Source organism: Strongyloides ratti, scaffold srae_chrx_scaffold0000005 (genome assembly GCF_001040885.1).
Source record: "Strongyloides ratti genome assembly S_ratti_ED321, scaffold srae_chrx_scaffold0000005".
Lineage (NCBI taxonomy): Eukaryota > Metazoa > Nematoda > Chromadorea > Rhabditida > Strongyloididae > Strongyloides > Strongyloides ratti.
The window spans coordinates 315,650-332,400 of record NW_020171513.1 but is presented as its reverse complement, the minus strand read 5'-3'; the positions used below and the strand labels follow the sequence as shown (position 1 = coordinate 332,400).

The window sequence follows — 16,751 nt, the reverse complement described above, 5'->3', positions numbered from 1 at the left end:
ATATAAATTATTGTTAAAACGATAAAATTTTTTTTTGTTAGATTAATATAAAATATTTAAAATCATTTTTAATAAAAAAGATAATAAAAAATTTACCTTTTAATTAAAATTACACAAAATCATTTTATATCAATAAAAGTTAAAGTCTACACCAACATTAATATTTTAAAATATTAATTTACATCTTTACAATTTTTTTCAATAAAATAAAACTTATTTATCACTAAATTATTTATTTTAAGTTATATATTAAAATTAATTATTTTTTATTATAAAAATAGTTCAAAAGTAGCATAACATATATAAAAATGTTTTTTAATATACTTTTTTTTTGTTGAAGATAATGTTAAAAATGATTTTTAATTTTTTAAAAAGAATATTTACAATTAACTTTTTTAATTGTGTTAAATTTGAATAGTACAAATTTTGAACATAGATTATATATAAAATTATATCATGTGAAAGTAATTATCATATATTTTTAAATGAAGATTATTAAATTTTATTTTTTTATTCTTTTTTTCACTAGCTTATTATTTGTTTCTAAGGGACATTTCACTACGTGTACTGGAGTTACTAACAATTTTGCTTGTTATTTGAATATAAGTCCGCTAGAAAAAGCGTACCAACATGATGTTTTTAAAACACTAAAGAGTGTTGAACGTATGCTATTTAATTTGTATATCAAATTAGCTTATAGAGACATAAAATATTTATATATGTTAAATTCAGTTTTAAAATTTAGTTTAACTCAAGAACAAGTGGTTAGTTTAATACTTAATTAACTTGATAATATATTTAGGCTCTTCTTTGTAAAAGACTGAATGCAAAGTATACATTTCCAACAATTGTTCAATTTAAAATTAGTAAAAATTTATAATCATTTTTTTAAACATAGGGTAATTTTAATTTATTTAATAACACAATATTATATGTATTTATTTTTAGATGGTCAATCAAATTTTATTATTAAATATGTTTCAAATAGTATTTAAAGTACAAAATTAACATAAAAAATAAATCTGTTAATTTTAAATTAAATAAAAAAAATTGTTTAACAAATTAAATATAAAAATTTTAAAATAAAATAAGCAAAAAAAAGTTAAAAATTAATTCTAGCTTACTTATGTGTTAAATATATCATTTTTTTTACAAAAAATGATTCATTTTTATTATTTAAAAATTAAAACATGTTTTAAAATTGTAAGTTAAAATAAATTTTTTTTACAATGTAATTGATACTTTTAATAATTGATTTTTTCATAAAGAAATTTTGTTTTTTTTATTATTTTTAATTGTTTTTCATATATCAGAAGAAAAGAACCCATCTCTGTTATACCCTCTTTCAACTTTAAGTGATTGAAATGTATTTTAAAAATATTTAAAAAAAAAAATAAATAGGTCTATCAGATTTTCCATCTATTTTTCTGCAAGACGGATAAAAAAAATTTGGTTCTATTTGATTATATGCCCACCTTTTTTTAATTTCATGTAATTTATTCAAAAATTAATGAAAATAAAAAATTTTTTAAAAAATAAATACTTCTAAATTTTTTCAATAAAATGAAAGAAATGGATAAAAAAATGAATCTAATATCAAATACCACTTGTTTCCCTTGCTTTTTTGGTTATTTATGCAAAAAATTAGTTAATTTACGTTTTTATCAGTAAAAAAAAATTTTTTTTTAACTCCTTTATATCATTATCAATTACCAATATGTTAATTTATATGCAAAAAAAATTTTTATTATCATTAAATTACATGAAATTAAAAAATGGTGAGCATATAATCAAATTGAACCGATGAATCTTTTAAATATAATTCATAAACACTAATATTATAATCAGTTGGTGGTATGAGCCAACGTGTTTTCTTTCCAAAAATTATGCTGATCCAGATACAGGAGCCACCAAAACCAATTTGAAAGTCGGTGTATGATCCTTTTGCAGATACTGTAAGATAATTCCATGTAAATGGAATAACTAATTGTTCTCCAATTTGTGTGTTATCACCAGCAAAATTAATTAAGCTATCTTAAAAATATCAAGCCAATTGAAGATTGCTAAATCAAATTCAGTAGTAAATTTTGGTGACTGAAATTTTGTTGATAAATTTATAAATGCATAGCAAATGGAAAGTACATTGTAAACATGCTTTCTTCTACTATGCTCCAACTTCATATTAACAATATTATCCGACAGAAGAAGTTCTTTGGTAAATGGCTTTCCATCATAAGCAACCATGCATTTAGTTAACCCAGCACAATTATCTTCAATTATTTGAATATTTGAAAAATTTTCTTTGCTGCACTGGATACCTAATTTTTTTAAGAACATTTAAAAAGTACAAGAGCATTACATGTATCTTCTTTAATATAATTTATATCAAATTCTAAAAAAAATATTAATAAAAAAAATTAATTTTTTTACCTTCATTTTCTTCAACAATTTTATATAGGTCCGGCCGTACAAATGCTTCATTAGTCACCGCATTTGAAAAACATAATTTTTCATATTTAGCAATAATAATTTCATTATTTGTCATAGAAGGAGCACTACTTCTTGTAACTCTTGGAATTTTAAAAAAATGTTTGAAAAATAAAATATTAAAAATATAAAATAACAAAAAAAAATGAAATTATGATAACAAAAAGAATAGAAAATTGCAAGATAAACTACAATAGTTATAACGTTTATTCTCACTAAACACTAATAAGATAAGAGTAAGAATTAAAAATTAATTAATTTTAAATATTTTTATTTAGTTCTTGTTGGAATCAGACATTCCTCTAATCCAAGTCTGTCCAATAACTAGCAAAAATATAATTAAGTTTATCATTTTTTAAATATCACGTAGAACAAATTGTGTAAAAAATTAATAATACAAAAAAATATATATATATGTATTTTAAAAAAAGTTTAAAAAAATAGTATTTGGTATTAGGTACAACAACATGAATTTATTTTTACGTTTAGTAAAAAAAAATCAATTTCAAAACATATATTCTTTTATCTTTGAACTTAATTTATATATATACCAAAAATCATAATTTATAATTTTGAAAAGTGTTATTGAAAAAAAATACTTTAAAGGTTCTATAATTAAAAATAAGAAAAAAAAAGTAATTGATAGTTAATTTAAATAAATAATTTTGTAAATAATAAAATTTGCTTTTTTTGGCAAAAATAATTAAAAGAAAGGAAAAAAAGAGGTAATTAAAAATTGATTTTTATTAAATAATTTTGAATACAAAAATAATGATTTTTTTTAACAAATAGTAGTTTTTAAACAATAATAATTTTATTTTTTAAAGAATAATGAATATAAAAAAGCTCATTGAAGTTGTATCTGATGAGGAAAAAAAAAAGTTATAGAATTTCTTCAAATTTTAATTTAATTTCAAAAGAAAAATGATGCAAGAATGGACATGAAATATCGCTGAAAATAGCTCAGCAATAGTGTTTTGAAAGCATTTGCAGGGAAACACGGAAGAGCATATTAGAAAGCCACATGTACAAATTCACGTGGCGGAAAAAAAATAAAAAAAAGGAATTTGAGTCTATGTTAAGGGACATACATTTTTTTTTTATGAATTTTTAAGTGAAAATAAAGTTTTTTTTAATTCACAAAGGGGAATTGTAAAGCAGACCAAAGAACGAGGACGATAATGAAATAGTCGAAATGGTCCAAAGAGCATTCTTAGACATGCTCAGCAAAGATTTTAACAGCTGTCTACACAATCTCTATCTTAGATTCCTCGACCACATTAGCATTCAAAACTGCATCTACAGATGCACAAACTGCTTATCAAAAGATCTCACCTTTCAAAATTTTATAAAAAAAGACAATTTTGATGGGAGTTATTGGCTTTTTGAAAAAGGTGGAGAACTAACGGAAAAGTACCCTATGCATTCTCTTATATAAACAGGATCAAAAAATTTTTTACAACTTTTTAAAGTTGTTAAAATGTAAAGATATAAAATTACTCTAATGATAAGAGTACAGTCATATTTATTTTTTTAATATTATTGTCTAAAAAATTATTTTAAATAATGATGCTTTATAAAGAATAAACATATAACTCATAATATTTTTAAAAATAATTTTGTAAAAATACTAAAAATTTTAATTTTTGCTTTTAATAATTTTATTATCAAAACTTAAAAAAAAAACATATGTAATAAAAGCTCACAAATGTATACAAAATCATTTAATACTAAAATATCTTTTTTATAAATTAGTTTAATTTTGCGTTTTTAAAAAAAGAATATTTTATCCACAATAATTGTTTTGGTTGTTTAAAAAATTTATAGATGTTCCAATTTGTTGATTATTAACATATGCTTGAAATCTTGATTGCAAAGAATTTGAACCAGTAAAATTTTGTGAATGAAACATGTTTTGATTTGCTTGAAAAGTTATAAATGGATTATCATAATTTTCCATTTGGTGGGTATTGTTTATGTTATTGTAATTATTATGTCGATTAGTTTCAAATTGTCCATGTATCATATTTTTATTTGATATCTTTGTCTCTGTCTTTCTATATATGTTACTTGATGAATTATAATTTTGTTGATTATTATCAAAACTTTGATTCTTTGAAAAATTTGGAGTTTGATTTGGGTTGTTATTTATTGATATTGGTGGCAAGTTTAGCATTGGTATATTATTGATATGATTTTGATAAACATGTTGATTGAAATTTAACATTGATTTATAATTTTGTTCTGCATATTTTTCAAATTCAATATAAGCATTAGAATTTTGATAATTTTGTTGGTCATTTGCTAAATTATTCATATTTATTGTAATATCATTATTTTTATATGGCATTTGTCTATTATAATGATTTTGAACATAATGTTTCCCATTGAAATTAACATTTTCATTAACAAAAGAATTGTTTTTTTCTTGTATAGTATTTGAAACATTTTCTTCTTCTTCTTTTTTTCTTATTTCTTCAATAATTCTAAATAATAACAAAAAACTCTATTGTTATAAATAATTAACTTACGATTTTGTAACATTTTCTACATTTTTTCTACTTTCACTAACATTAAAAAATAATGAGTTTTTATATTTTTGTTTGTTAGCTTCATTTCTTCCTTTCCACCTATCAACATTTCTTGCTAACTTTGATTTTTTTTCATTTTTATATGTTGATAAATTATTTTGATCATTTGTATTAGAAACAAAATTGTTAAAAGTAGAAGAATAACTACTGTTGTTTGGTGAATCTATTTCTGTAGGTAATTGATTGATAGATTCTGGAGAATTAGAATTACGTATAGATAAATTATATGATGAAACTGGTGAATAAATAGTACTCATTGTATCAATCATTTTCAATTAAATTAATAGTTAAAAGAACATTTTATTTTATAATATATAAAATGATCAATTGTTTGTATATGCCATCTAATATTTCTATGTTATTTTATTTTAATAACTTTCAGGTTTAGCATCAAATGTTTTTCTTTCACATTGTAGTCAAATACTTTCTGTAGGGTATAATAAAAAAAACTTACTTATATATATGTTTTGTTTATTACTTTTTATTATAAATTAAAATGCTTTAGTAATAAACAAATAACAGTACAATTTTGTCTATGAACAAGTAAAAAAAAAGCTAAACTGTAGAAAATAAAGTTTAAGGAAATTATCTAAGGGAAGAAGTATTACAGATGTTTTTAAATATGCTAGAAGAAAAATTGTGGAAATATTATTTGACTGTTTGCAATGAATAAAAAAAAAGATATTTATAACATTAAATAATATAATTATAATGTTTTTTCTTATTTTATAAATTACTAAAATTTTTTAATTTCAAATAAACTTTATTTTTATCTAAAATTTTATATTATTTATAATGCAAATTAAAACAAAATGAATATGCTTATGTTTTTTGAATTTTTTAAGTAGAAAGAATATATTATTTTTTTTGTAATTTGGATATATAATATGCTCAAATATTTTATGTTTAATCATTTTTTGATGTAAAGAAATTTTGCTTTTTTTATTTCATGAAAAAAAAATATAAGATACATTTTTGATAAAAAAGTATTTTGTATTTATATATTAATCTATTGTCATTAAAAATGTTTTATTATTAAAAATTTCAAGTTGTTATTATTCTTACTTTTCTTATATATTATTTTTTCTTATATTTAAAACTTTTAAAGTAATCAATGTTGTTTATAGATTTTTAAAAGCATGCACTTTTAAAATAATTTTACAATTTACTTTTTTGTATTATTTTAGAAAATAAATTCAACAATAATTATTTTTAATTTAATTCATTTTTTTATATATATGAATTTTAAAATATTTACACATAAATATAACTAATTTTAAATTTATATACATAAACAGATATTTATTTTCAAATTATTAATTTTGAAATTGATAGTAAAAATAATGAACATATATTGTTTTAAATAAAAAAACTATCATTTAATATATTAGTACATAGAGTTATAATTTTTATGTCAAGTATAATATATTTCTGGATTTGTTTAATTTATAAAAATTATCATATAAAAAAAAATTTAGTTATAAAATTTATATCCACTTTTCAAATACTTTTGTTAATTTAACAAAAAAATATAGCATACTAAATTAATTTTTATTTGTTATTATAAAAAAAGACACAACTGTTTTTTTTATTGAAATATTAATTTACATTTTGTTGACAAATATTAATTTTTTTAATAATACAATGAGTTAAAATTTTTATTAAATTATTGTATTCAAAATTAGCAATATTCAAAAAGATAAATAAATGGTTTTTTTTTGTTCCATAAATATATATAGAAATCATTGAAAATAAAATTTTTTTGGTTATAATGTCACATAAAATTATATAAAAATTATTATGGAAAAGTTACAAATTGTTATGTCAAATATTAAAAAGTGTTAATCATTTTATTGCTTCAATCAACTTTCGCCATACGAACTCAATATTTACAAAACTGTTTTATTAATAAACTATTCTTTGAATCAATTTTTTATTTTTTATTTTATACTTTTTATTTTATCTTCATTCAAATTATATATATAAGTTGAATAAAAAAATATTTTTGATTTAGTTATTGCATTAAAAAAATTAATTTTTAATTTGTTAAATGAGTAACAGGTATTTTTTTTAAATATTCAACAAATATTTTATAAAATTTTCATTAATTTTTATTTGAATAATATTAAAAAAAAATTTTTAATATTTTGTTGGCTAAAGATTTTATGCTGCTAAAACAGTCTCAAATGGATAATATAAGCAATGAAGTTTTAAAAATTATCTTAATACTCTTATTTGATTGAATCAAAATATTTTAATTAAAAATTAATAAAAATTCGTTAATGATGTTTAATACAATATTATAAAAAGCCATAAGCTCAACAATATTTTTAGATAAAAAATCAAATGTCTAATTTAAAACAAATTTGAACTAAAATTTAAATAAAAAATAAATCTTTTCAAACAAAATGTTCACATTTCTAAATTTTTATTTCATCAAAACAAATATTTATAGAATAATAAAAACAAGTATTTAAATGAATTAATTTTTTAAAAGAATGAAAAGATTTAGTATGAAATATTTTATTGCAGCAAGTATTTTATTCACTGTTTTATTTGTTGTTACTTTGGAACAAATAATTGTTATTAGTCCATGGTATAATCTTAGAGCAAGTGGTACGAATGCTATGAGATGGGCTACAGAAGGAGCAACGATGTTTGGTACTAGAAGAAATAAAACATTTACAGTATCACGAGTTACTAGAGCTCAATCAAGAGATGAATTAGATGGTCTTATCGTTAGAAAAAGACGAAGAATAGATTTTTTCGCACTAACTTTAAATTGTTCTCGAATGGCTGGATGTACTCGAGAACTTCGTTATATTATGATAAATTACACTAATGGAACAAGATTAAGAGACGTATTTTTGCTTTAATTATAAAAGTAATATAGTTTTTTTATATTGTAGCAAAATATAAAAAACTGTTTTCATACTAAACAACTGAACATTATTTTTTTTAAGCAAATAATATTTTAAAATAAAATTACAATTTATAATTTATAAAGTAATATAATAATTACTATTTTTTATTACTATGAGATTATTGTTTTTAAAAAATAAATTTATTTCCTTAGTATTTTTATTTGCTGCAGTTTTTTAATTATTAATTTGATAATATTACTTAATTATCATAATTTTTGTAAAAAAATTGGACAAAATATAACAGCTATCAAAATAATTAAATTTAAATACTATAATTTCCAACTCTAAGATGATAAAAATAAGTAACAAAAGCGGTAGTAATTGAGACAAAATATTAAAACTAATCTAAAATTATTATAATACAGATGATTTTAAAAATATTTAATTTAAGTGATAAAGTTTTAAATTAAATATGCTTATATATTTGAATTAAAATAAATTTATCCTTTTTTTAATTGTACTACATACAAAACACTTGATAATATTTTTTACGATATTGAATTGACGTATATTTACGTTAATATTCAAACATAATATTATTTTATAAAACTGAATAAATTTTGTAAAACAAAAAATAATGTATAAATTAACAAAAGTAAAAAATTTATTTTAAATTATTTCAGAGTATTTTAAAAATTTTATCAATTTTATTTATTTTTGATTTTTACAACTTTCAAAAATTAATAGAAATACCATTAATAAAAAGTTTTTACTATAACTAAATATCGTAAGAGCTTTTTAATAATATATTCTAAAATTCTATGTTTATTTTAAAATATTTTATATCTAAATTATTGTAAATTGGTTATTTATTATAATGATTTATGATACATTAAAGAAAAAAAAACAATGTAGATTAAAAAAATAACTCGATAACTTTAATGCTCCTGATGTTAATATGATTCCTGGTTTTTATTTCTTTACATGTTTTATAAGTGACAAGAAAAAACTTTTTTTGTATGATTGTAAATTATTATTTAATAACCTAGTTGAAAACAATGGAATTTTTTATTTACATAGATTAAATTCCAAAATATGAATGCAATGATAATTATGACATTTTTAAATATATACATATTTAAATAAATGCTTAGAATATAGTAATATTGATATTAAAATTTTATTTTTTAAAAAATAAATTTAACTTGTTAATATAATATTTTTATACTTTTTTTTAAATATATATAAATATTTTTATTTTTTATAAAAAAACTTTGACATTTAATAATATATTTTAACATTGAAATATAATTTAATATTACTCTTGTTAACTTTAAATTATTTAGTTATTAATTTTTTAGATCAAAAGTAAATAATGATTTTATTTGGGTTTCTGACTTAACTTTATTACTTGAATCTACACCAAAAGTCTTTTTATATAAAATTTCTTTTATATTCAACAAATTTCATTATTTTATCAAATAACTATATTAAACGCTACCTTTAAAATTATATTATTTTTAATTACAATAATAAAAAAAGTATAATTCGATAAGTTTTAGTTTCTAGAAACATCTAAAATATATATGTTGGTAAATCATAATAAGACATCTTAAAAAAATAAAAATAAGTAAAATAGATAATATTTATAAAATTATAACCTTTATATATTCATGAATGTTATTAATCCCTATTAAAATTAAAAGTGGTTGATTCACAAGAATAAAGTACATTAAGAAATATATAAAATATAAAGTATTTAAATTACTTTAGTTTGTTAAAATAATAAATATGCTTGTTATTTAATTTACATAATTAAACTGATAAATACTTTTTAAAAATATTAGCATTAAATAAATTTTATAATTTGCCAAATATATGCATTATTTTTAAATTTTATTTTATTAACTTTTGTTAAAGTGTTATATTTTTAAAAAATGATAAAATATACTTTATATTATAATTTCAAGATTATAAAATACTTGGAAAATTTTATCAAAAAAAGACAATTTAAATATTTTATTTTAATTAAATTATAATTATTAAAATAACACTAAGAATTATTCTTCTTACTTTTAAATATATAAATATATAATGTATAAAGGTTAATAGATAAATTGTTATTTATATAAATGTATGTAACATAAGTATATTTTTCAAATTGCAGGTTAGTAACATTTATAAAGAAAATATATTAACTATTTATAATTATTAATTTAAAATCTTTATTTATTTTTAATATATTTCCTTTCAATATTATTGTAAAAAAAAATGTTAGAAGAAGGAGTACTAGTTACATATGTTAATTTTATTTTTTTTAGACAAATTGAAATGTATTTAAGTTTACATAAAAATAATTTATTATTATAAAACAACTTTTTTGTTATCAAAAAGAAAAAATTGGTGTAATATAATGTTAAAAATTAATTAAACATTAGATGTGATATAATCTAGAAATTTCATTTTATAATGTTATTATAAAAAATATGTAAATTTAAATAATTTGATTTTTTATTGTTACAATCAATACAATTTTATAAATGTAAATTAGAAGTTAAAAGTAAAACTTAATTTATCAAAAAAATTTATAAAAATAAGATATATTAGGTTGTCTCATATGAAATGAGCTATTTTATGTATGCTGCTATTTAGGCTGATTTTGTTAAACAATTACAAAAAATAATATAATGACATTTCTTATACTCGATTAGTCTGAATTTTTTTTATAAAATAACTTAAAAATAATAATGAAAATACACTAAATTATCAATTTTTTTTATTTATTCATTAAAATTTTATTTATCAAGTTTACCTATGTCAAATGAGTAATTTTATATATACAACACTTTTATTTGATATTATTAAATGACTTGAAAAGATTTTACAATATTAAGCATTTTGTTTGATTTATCTGTATCTTCTCTACTAAATGAGATTAATATTATGATAAAAAACACTAATTTATTATATTTTGGTTTAATTTTATCTCAACGTCTTCTCAAGACTTTTATTCCTCTTCCTAAATTGCTTGAGTTTTTTTTTTGTATTTAAATGTAAAATAAGATTCACCCTAAAAACTTCATTAATATTTCATTTTGTTTTTAAGACACTTTTTTCTATTTTAAACTATTTTTGGAAATTAGAGCAAAAATCACTAGTAAAACATATTGTAGCAAATTAGTAAAAAAAAATATAATAATTTGATGTTTTTCCATCACAACTGTTATATCATTTTATAAAAAAATTCAGATTAATCAAAATAAAATGTAATTAATAACATTATTGTTGCTAATTGCTTAATAAGGTCAGTCTAAAAAGCTGCATATATATAATGGCTCATTTCATATGAAACAACCTAATATATAACTATCAAATATCATTTTCCACAGTTATCATCACTTTAAATTTTTAATCATGTCTATTTAAATGTTGTTTATAAATAGAAATAAACAAATAGCAATTAATCCCTGTTATTTAAATTTAAAATACATTTTTTTTTAAATATCTAATAGATAAGTACAAAATTTTCTTTATCAATATCTTTAAACATAATTATTGTAAAAATATAAATAAATATTTTAATAATTGTAATGTTTAGAAAATAAAAAATTTTTACTTGAATTTATGAAACATTTTTTTGTATCATTAATGAGCAAAAAGGAATAAGAATATTTTTTACATAACTTTAAAAACACTTTGTGATAACTTTTGAAGACATACAATTATCTTTTACAAATAAAATTATACAGATTATAAGAAGAAATGTATTATTAAAACGATTATATTACTAACTATATCATTTATAATGTAAAAATTACTTCATACATAATGTTATCTTTAAAATAACTATTAATATTATTGAAGTAAAAATACATTATTTTTGTAGATCTATATTTAAAGTACATATATTTATTTATAAATTTTTTTTATGTTTAAAAATATTTGTTATCATATTAAGTATAATATTAGGCTTATTTATTTATTTATATTAGTTATATTTATATAATTCTTGTAATTTTTAAATTATAAGAAAATGCTAATCACGACTTAAAATATTATTTAAAAAAATATACAATATTTTAGTTGTTAAATTTATTTTATTTTATGGTTATTATGAGTAATCATATTAATGAAACAAAGGTTAAGAATGAAACGTTAAATAATGAAAGTATGGAAGGTAATATTGATATCGATGATTACAAATACTCTAATTTAAGAACATTAACAAGACAGGTAATAATTTTACTTTTAATATAAAAAATTTTTTTGTTAAAATAAAAATAGGTAGTATTATCTATATTAATTATAATAGCTGTTGCAATATGTTGGACTGGTGGAACACAATTTTCAAAATCTGCTTTAATTATTGATCCAAAACATTTTTATGCTCCGTATACAATGACATGGTTTAATACAAATTTTATGATTTTATGTTATCCTACATACTTAATATACATATTAATAAGACATGACAGAGACATTGAATATTTAAAAAGTTGTCATAATGAAGCTTTAAGAATATATCAAGTATATTCAATAAAATCTAAATTTGTACAATATTTGATGTCTACAATATTATTTCTTATATTTTGGATTGGAGCAAATTATTGTTATTCAATGTCACTTGTATATGTTGCGGCATCAATTACAACATCAATTTCAGCCGCCAATACAGCAATTGTCTTAATATTATCATGGATTATATTAAAAGATAAATTTAACTTTTATCAAATTATATCTATTGTATGTGCCGTGTCAGGAGTTGTGATTATCTCATTAGATAAATCAACATCTACTAATTCATCCTTTTGGGAACATTTTTTAGGTATATTGCTTGCAATATTATCAGCAGCATTCTCAGCTACTTATAAAGTTTTTTTTAAAAAAATAATAGGAAATGCAAATCTTGGGCAAGTTTCAATTTTTATGACAGGTTTAGGAATGATGAATCTTATTATTAATATTATACCATGCATTTTTTTTATTATTTATAAAGGAGAAATAATTGAATTTAGTTATATTCCATGGTTACCAATAATTGGAAGTTCTTTATTATCATTATTATTTAATTTTTTAATTAATTTTGGAATAGCATTATTACATCCTTTAGTTATAAGTATTGGAATGTTAATGGGAATCCCATTAAATATAATAGTTGATATTTTATTTAGACATCTTAATGTTAAAAAAGATTTTTTAATTGGTGGTTCTTTAATATTATTAAGTTTTATTCTTATTGTATTTCCATTGGATATATTTATAAAAGAACATTTTAAAAAATGGAGAAAAAATAGGAATAAGAATGCTTAATTTTCTTTTAAATTAAGCATATGAAAAGTTAATATAATTTTAAAATAATCTGCTTTTTTTTTCTAAATAATTTAAAATAAATTGTTTATAAAATTTAATACATAGCTAAAAATTATAAAATTTTTTTATTAATATGGTAAGATTATATTTTATTAAAATAAAATTATTTTTGCATTTTAAGAAATTTTTATTCAAATTTCTTCTTCAAATGAATTATTTTCAATTTTTTCTGTTTCATCATTATTAAAACATTGATTTCCAAGCCAAAAATCTTTTGTAGCAAAACAAATTATACTAACCCAAATAATCATTACAAGCCATCCCATAAGACATATTTTAGCATCTTGATGCTGCTTATGAAGTTCCTCCTTAGATGGAGTTAAAAAATCCACAATTGAAGTGGTATTAGTAAAATTAAATTTTGAATCTATATCTAAATAAAGAAAAAATGTTATCTCAAATTAATAAAGTTAATAAATTTTTATAAATAACAATAGTAAAAATTTTTTATACAAAAAAAATTTGTGATTATATTAATAAATATTTTTCTAGTAAGAAGAAAAATATTAGCCAAAAAAAAATTGAATTAAATTTTAATAAACTACTTTATGTTATTTAAATAAGCATATATTTTTATTTATGTAAATAATAGTTTTTAAAAAATGTATCAAATAATGAAACATAAATTATGTCTAAAAATAATAAAATGGTAAATAGGGTGATGATCCTAAACAATTTTAATATATTGAAAAATAAACTGCTAAAAATAATTTTTAAAGTTCTCTGGAGTATTTAAATTTATATTGAAATAAAAACAAGAAGAAAGCTTTATTTTTGGCATTACTTCCTAAGACAAGACTCTTAATATTAATACTTATAATATTTATTAATAGCCATGTTTATGTATGCATTTATAATGATAAATAAATTTAAAATTTAATATAAAGAAAATTAATATTTAATTAAATTATTTTTAAGAAAAAATAAAAAAAAAATATTATTTTTAAAATTAGATTTTTTCCATCTTAAAATTGTTGTAAAAACAATTATAAAGATAAATTTATATATTGGTAAACTAATTAAAATAATGAGAACTAATAATTTAAAATTTTTTACCTCATTATTTACAATGACATATAGATATATTAACATATAATTTGATATTTAAATATAAACATATTTTAATTTATTAAACTAATAAGAGAAAAATAAATATTAATATTAAAAGTTTATTATACATTGCAATATTAATATTCTGAGAACAAAACGTCTTTCTCATATTTCAGTTTAAATTTTAAATGATTTTTAAACTTTGAAAAAAGCAAAAAATATTAGTTTTAAAATATAACAATATATTTTTTAAAATGACTTGAAATAATGATTAATTTTAGTTTGATTTTATTTCAAATCAAAATAATTAATTATAATATAATATCTTAACAAACTTTTTTTATTAATATCAAAATTTATTTTAACAAAATAACACTAGTTACACATTATAAATAGCTTAAAAACTTTAAATAAAAAGATAAAACCAATAGGAATATGTTTTTTAGTAAAAACAAAACAATCGTGTAAATTGGTTATTTTTAAGATAAATTTTGCATTTTGACTGCTATTTTCCTTAATAATTACTTTTAAATGTATTATATTGTTCAAAAAATAAGATAAAAAAAAGATATACTTATATGCATTTTAATTTTATTATATTTTATAAAGTATTTGCTTTAAATGTGAATATTTTTAAAAGCATTCTTTTCTTAATTAAATCTTCTTTTTATATAAAATTTAAATTGTTATACTTTATCAATAAATTAATTTATTTCAAATGTTCCCTCTGGCAAAAGAATATTTGATATTATTATTGTTATTATTAAAAGTTTCATATAAGTAATTAATAAAATAAAAGGTATATAAAAACAATGATAAAATATAATAGTTCAAATAAATCATAAATCTTTCATATTTCTATAATATTTATTATTAGAAAAGACCTTGGAAAAGATGTTATCATAAATCCAGTTATCTAAAAGTTCTATCTTTTGAATATTAATAAAGTGATATATTAGACTTGAAAAGGCGGATGACCTAATTCTTAAAGTGTATATAAACTTAAAAACTTTTTCTTATTTATACAATCTTTTAATTACTTTCCTTCTATAATGGAAAATTTAGTTAAAAAGGATTCAGACCAACATAGGTAAATTTTTTGTAGTGAAAGTTATAAAATTTTAATTATTTTTATTTTTAGACGTATGCGTCAATATGCAATTTTTGCAGTTGCTATCTCAACAACTGCTATTGCTGCTATTGTTTTAAGTGTACCAATTTTGTACTCTTATATTCAAGATATTCAAAGTTTGATAACAGTTGAATCTGATTTCTGCAAGATGCAATCTCGTGATCTTATTTATGAGATGTATTCTATTCAAAGTCAAAAGGGAAGTACATCTGGAAGACAAAAAAGACATTGGCTTTTTGGACAATGGGTACCTGATAATCAAGCTGGTGGTGGTTATGGAAGTCCAGCTCCAGCTGCTAGTAATGGTTATGAACCAGTTGTTGATCCAGAACCAGCTCCAACTTGTTGCCCATGTCTTCAAGGACCACCAGGACCACCAGGTCCACCAGGATGTGATGGTAATGATGGTATGGATGGTGCTCCAGGAAGAGATGGTAAGAGTGGACGTGATGGAAGTATCACACCAGCTGACGGACCAAATGAACCATGTATTATCTGTCCACCAGGACCACCAGGTATTTCTGGAATACAAGGAGCTAAAGGACCACAAGGACCACGTGGAGCTAATGGATTCCATGGAACTGATGGAAAGAGAGGAGAAATGGGTATGGCTGGACCACCAGGACCAATGGGATTACCAGGACCTGAAGGTGCACAAGGAAAGAAAGGACCAGATGGACGTGTTATTGATATTGAAGGACCACCAGGTCCACCAGGAGCTCCAGGACCACAAGGACCAGCAGGACCAAAAGGACCAAAAGGTACTCCAGGAAGATCTATTCCAGGACCTAAAGGACCATGTGGAGATACTGGTCGTCAAGGACGTGATGGAAAGAAAGGAGCTCAAGGACCAAAAGGGCCACTTGGATCCAAAGGACCAAATGGAGATTGCTTCCACTGTCCAACTCCACGTACTCCACCAGGTTATTAAGTTTAATTGTAACTTATTCAATATAACTTGTTATAATTATCTTTTAACAAACGTATTTATTTCTATTTACATTTTAAATAAAGATCATTTATCAAATATTTTTTTATATATATTTACTTTTATATAAAATGATACTTTTTTAATTATCTTTTAAAGAATAAAAAAAAAATTTTTTATATTTAAGAAATAACTTTTAGTATTATTATAAATTATATATAACAACTTGTTTTGTCAAACATTGTTATAAATTGCTTGTTTCATTTCTTTTTAACATTTTCTATGAATATTTATATATGAAAAAAAAAGCTTAAATATAACAAGCATTA

At 19.6% G+C, this 16,751-nt stretch overlaps 7 protein-coding genes across 7 annotated transcripts; 4 read left to right on the top strand and 3 right to left on the bottom strand.

Moving 5' to 3' along the window:
• Window positions 1–485: 485 nt before the first annotated feature.
• Window positions 486–1,008, top strand: SRAE_X000225300 (Hypothetical protein; the record flags this gene model as incomplete). The annotated part of the gene is made up of 3 exons (XM_024645442.1): window positions 486–764; window positions 825–899; window positions 949–1,008. 3 exons carry the CDS (start codon window positions 486–488, stop codon window positions 1,006–1,008), a joined length of 414 nt encoding a protein of 137 aa, XP_024499724.1.
• Window positions 1,009–1,768: 760 nt separating this feature from the next.
• Window positions 1,769–2,244, bottom strand: SRAE_X000225200 (Hypothetical protein; the record flags this gene model as incomplete). The annotated part of the gene is made up of 2 exons (XM_024645440.1): window positions 1,769–2,030; window positions 2,177–2,244. The coding sequence occupies 2 exons, from the start codon at window positions 2,242–2,244 to the stop codon at window positions 1,769–1,771; spliced, it is 330 nt and encodes a 109-aa protein (XP_024499723.1).
• A 2,029-nt stretch (window positions 2,245–4,273) lies between these two features.
• SRAE_X000225100 (Hypothetical protein) lies at window positions 4,274–5,347 on the bottom strand (the record flags this gene model as incomplete). The annotated part of the gene is made up of 2 exons (XM_024645439.1): window positions 4,274–4,973; window positions 5,019–5,347. The coding sequence occupies 2 exons, from the start codon at window positions 5,345–5,347 to the stop codon at window positions 4,274–4,276; spliced, it is 1,029 nt and encodes a 342-aa protein (XP_024499722.1).
• A 2,229-nt stretch (window positions 5,348–7,576) lies between these two features.
• On the top strand, window positions 7,577–7,954 carry SRAE_X000225000 (Hypothetical protein; the record flags this gene model as incomplete). The annotated part of the gene is made up of 1 exon (XM_024645438.1): window positions 7,577–7,954. One exon carries the CDS (start codon window positions 7,577–7,579, stop codon window positions 7,952–7,954), a length of 378 nt encoding a protein of 125 aa, XP_024499721.1.
• A 4,092-nt stretch (window positions 7,955–12,046) lies between these two features.
• SRAE_X000224900 (Drug/metabolite transporter domain-containing protein) lies at window positions 12,047–13,252 on the top strand (the record flags this gene model as incomplete). Its single annotated transcript, XM_024645437.1, has 2 exons — window positions 12,047–12,175; window positions 12,227–13,252. The coding sequence occupies 2 exons, from the start codon at window positions 12,047–12,049 to the stop codon at window positions 13,250–13,252; spliced, it is 1,155 nt and encodes a 384-aa protein (XP_024499720.1).
• Window positions 13,253–13,443: 191 nt separating this feature from the next.
• Window positions 13,444–14,093, bottom strand: SRAE_X000224850 (Hypothetical protein; the record flags this gene model as incomplete). The annotated part of the gene is made up of 2 exons (XM_024645436.1): window positions 13,444–13,685; window positions 14,069–14,093. The coding sequence occupies 2 exons, from the start codon at window positions 14,091–14,093 to the stop codon at window positions 13,444–13,446; spliced, it is 267 nt and encodes an 88-aa protein (XP_024499719.1).
• Window positions 14,094–15,414: 1,321 nt separating this feature from the next.
• Window positions 15,415–16,425, top strand: SRAE_X000224800 (Nematode cuticle collagen, N-terminal domain and Collagen triple helix repeat-containing protein; the record flags this gene model as incomplete). Its single annotated transcript, XM_024645435.1, has 2 exons — window positions 15,415–15,452; window positions 15,504–16,425. 2 exons carry the CDS (start codon window positions 15,415–15,417, stop codon window positions 16,423–16,425), a joined length of 960 nt encoding a protein of 319 aa, XP_024499718.1.
• Between the last annotated feature and the right edge of the window lie 326 nt (window positions 16,426–16,751).